The sequence below is a fragment of the Vigna angularis genome, chromosome 4 (genome assembly GCF_016808095.1).
Source record: "Vigna angularis cultivar LongXiaoDou No.4 chromosome 4, ASM1680809v1, whole genome shotgun sequence".
NCBI classification, from domain to species: Eukaryota; Viridiplantae; Streptophyta; class Magnoliopsida; order Fabales; family Fabaceae; genus Vigna; species Vigna angularis.
In genome coordinates, this window is record NC_068973.1 from 40,826,142 (window position 1) to 40,829,570 (window position 3,429).

The 3,429-nt window shown below is 37.2% G+C and overlaps 1 protein-coding gene across 1 annotated transcript; it reads right to left on the bottom strand.

Moving 5' to 3' along the window:
- LOC108343341 (probable 26S proteasome non-ATPase regulatory subunit 3) lies at nt 1-3,429 on the bottom strand. The gene is made up of 8 exons (XM_017581560.2): nt 3,199-3,429; nt 2,909-3,099; nt 2,468-2,605; nt 2,255-2,391; nt 2,108-2,162; nt 1,486-1,596; nt 1,006-1,245; nt 1-725 (listed from the first exon to the last, which is right to left on the bottom strand). Exons 1-8 carry the CDS (start codon nt 3,275-3,277, stop codon nt 213-215), a joined length of 1,464 nt encoding a protein of 487 aa, XP_017437049.2. The 5' UTR covers nt 3,278-3,429; the 3' UTR covers nt 1-212.

Genomic DNA, 3,429 nt, shown 5'->3' on the forward strand with positions numbered 1-3,429 from the left:
TAAGAAACAAAACATAGCACTCATAATGGATGTGAATACAAACAGAACATATTTAATGTGTTAAACTGCCTTTATATCTTCCGCATTGAAAATTAAAAAAATCACCTCTAGAGAAGGAAAGGATAATGGAGGTTCTTCGAAAGAAAAACATCAGCAAATGTTAGACATGAAGGTGCCCTGATAGCATTTGGTAGGGTGAAAAAAGATATTTCTCAGAAATCGTCGTCATCCTCCTCTGCAATATGCTTAGCCAGCTCCTGCTCTTGTTGTTGTCTTTCTCTCCTCTTTTCAGCACTCTCCTTCTCTTTGTGTGTGTTTGGTGGAAAACGAAGTGCTCGTACTGCCTCATTGTGCATGTTAAGACAGAATGCAATTCGAGAATTAAAGGCCAATTGAGGCTCATTTGTCGAGTAAATATCTCCGGTTTCCTTGGACACCATCCACCCGTTGGCATGATCCAATGTAGCATCAATTGCACCATCACGAATAGCCTTTGCAACAATGCTCTCGGCATCAGCAATAGGATTTGGAGAGTTCAACCTCAGCTTTTTAGCAACATCAGCTAGAGAGATGCGGGAATAGGAGATGCTGATGTTACGTAAACCAGTCCTGATAACATTATGCCGCAATCGAACAATCAAATTATGGGTTCTATCTGCATTAAAGGTAGTGGCAAACTTGTCTGCAATATTCCTAAACAGTTCCAAGTCTCCAATCCGTACAGCCTGAAAGTTTTACAACATAAGCTAACAATATCACAAAAGAATTATATATATATATATATATATATATATAGAGAGAGAGAGAGAGAGAGAGAGAGAGAGAGACTTCAGAATATGTAAAACTGAACCAGTTCTAGTGAAGTGAATTTATAATTCAACTAACAGAAAATTTACTTGTCATGATTAAAAAAGAGAGGGAAAACGAGCTAACTAATCTCATGATATCAGAACCAGCCTACAGTGATATTATCACGATAAACTTAGGATAATAATGTAGACTTACATTTGTAAGCTCAAAGTAAGGCCTTAAAGCTTTTTCCATTCCTTTCTGCATAAAGACAGTGCGCTCAGGTATTTCTCCCAACAGTAACCGAACTATCACAGCCCACTTGTTACATTGAATACGAAAACCCCGTGCAGCAACTGGAGCTTTCCGGGCAGCCTGCAGGAGAGACTCTTTTGCATCTGTATACTCCAATTGAATTGTCCGAATTTTCCCAAGGTAGAAGAGGTAACGACAGAACTGAAAGGGTGTACCACAAATGTGGACAAGTGAAGGAAAATGAATCAAAAAGGATAAAAAAAATTTAACAACAATAAATTAGACTACATAAACAACAATAACACCATTATCGAGGACCTCCACAAGGTCTTTATCACCACATTGATGAGCAATAGATAGGTTTGTCTACCCAAATTTATAAAAAAAATTAAATAAAAAAAAATCAAAACTTAGATGCTGAGGATAACAGAACCACCATACCTGTTGGTTTGAATGCGCTTCAAATCGAGGAGCCTTAGACCTCAACTTTTCGGCTTGATCATATAGATTGTAGTGAAGGTAGTTACGGAGTAACAAATTAAGAAGTGTTTCCTGCAATGAATCAACAGTTAACAGATAAATTTAAAATAAAACACTTTGCATAAATTGTGAGACTAATCAGTTTATGCAGGTAACATTTATTGCATGTACATGATTAGATACAACAGAATTTTTAAGTAAAAACTAAAAACCCTGACTACTTGCGTATCACTGTGCATATCAATTGAGAATCTATAATAACTATCAAATGTGCCTGGTTGAGTTTGTTGTAACAACAACTACTGAACTATAGCAATTTAGCAAAGATAATAAGCACTTTGCATAAATTGTGTTACTGATCAGTTTATGCGGGGACCATTTACTTTGCTACATGATTAAATACAACAGAATTTTGTTTTTTAAAAAAACTAATTGTTTGCATATCACTGCGCATATTAATTGAGAATTTATAATGTATAATAACTATCAAATATGTGCTTGGTTGAGTTTGTGGTAACAACAACTACCGAACTCTGGTAAGGATCATAAGCCCTTACGTCAAAAAGCTAAAGTGAAAACAAACCTGGCCCAACTCGTCATGGCGAAGGGTGGCAATTCGGTGCAATGCAAGGAGGTTGCTGAAAACAAATTTCAAAATTTAAAATCACTTAAAAATATAATTCAGTCTTCAACCTCTCTCAAATATCACATAAATTAGCACCTAACTCACCTACGGATTTCAGCAAGATCTCCCGTAAGCTCATAGCTATATGAATAATAAAAATACAGTCTGGATGCAATAACATCAACAGTTCTCCTGTTTGTGTTCTTCAGCCAAACAATGCTAGCTGAGGAACAGGCTTTGGCCTAAATAGGTAGAAGAATCATCAATATATAATCAGTATCACTTGTCAATTCGCAAAATTGAAAGAGGGGGGCTGACCTCATTGTATTTTTTTTTATCAATCAGAAAAAGTAGTACAAGAAGGTAACAGTAGATTTCTAGCTCGGGCAACAAGTGTTTAGCTGGAGTTTGAATTGCAGAAGTTGCGGCATCCACTTCCATCTCGTGATCATCCTCCTACACAATCAGTGCTAACATTGTGACTCAAAAAATCATTGAAATACACTAATTGACCCAAATCCACTATCCAGTTAATTAGAAGTTAAATTATGCAAAATTTTCAACCATGCAATTAAATCAACGGATGCCTTCTTAGAGGGATCATCAACTTCGTCGGCATCATAATTTAGATTTTGAATTAAATGGACCAAAAAATACTACTCAGAATCGTCCACCTCAAAATTCAAATCAGGTTAATATGCACAAAATATACAAGTCCTTTTCAACATGAACAACCCCTAAATCTAACTTGAAGTTCACCTTGGGAAGATACGCAGACAATTTGGCATGAGCTTCAGAACCAGGAGTGAACACATGATCAAGAAAAGACGAGATAATCGACGATGTTAATTTACGCCTCAACACAATTGTAAGGCGAACAGCACGAGCAATTCTACGGACTTCCTTCGAGTACGAACCGGTCTCGATAAGCGACGCTATCTCCCTCAAATCTGCGAGACAAACCACAATGCAAAAAAATGAAAAACTGAAACGACTTTGAAGAACTGCAAAATCGGAACAGAGGAAGTTGTTAGAGAAAAATTGCTTACGCTGCAGAGTAGACGGAGCAGGTGAAGAAACGGAGTTGGAAGGTATTGAGCGATCCTTCATCTCGAGATCTTGAGTCATGTTGAACAAAATCTAGTGAAAGCGCATGCACAAGCAAAAATTGGGGGAATCTGAAGCAAACCCTAAGAAGGTGAAAAGGAAGGGTGAAGAAGACCCAAGAAGAAGCAATTTGGTGGCACAGTTGTCAAATGTCCCCTACAGTCACCTCACTT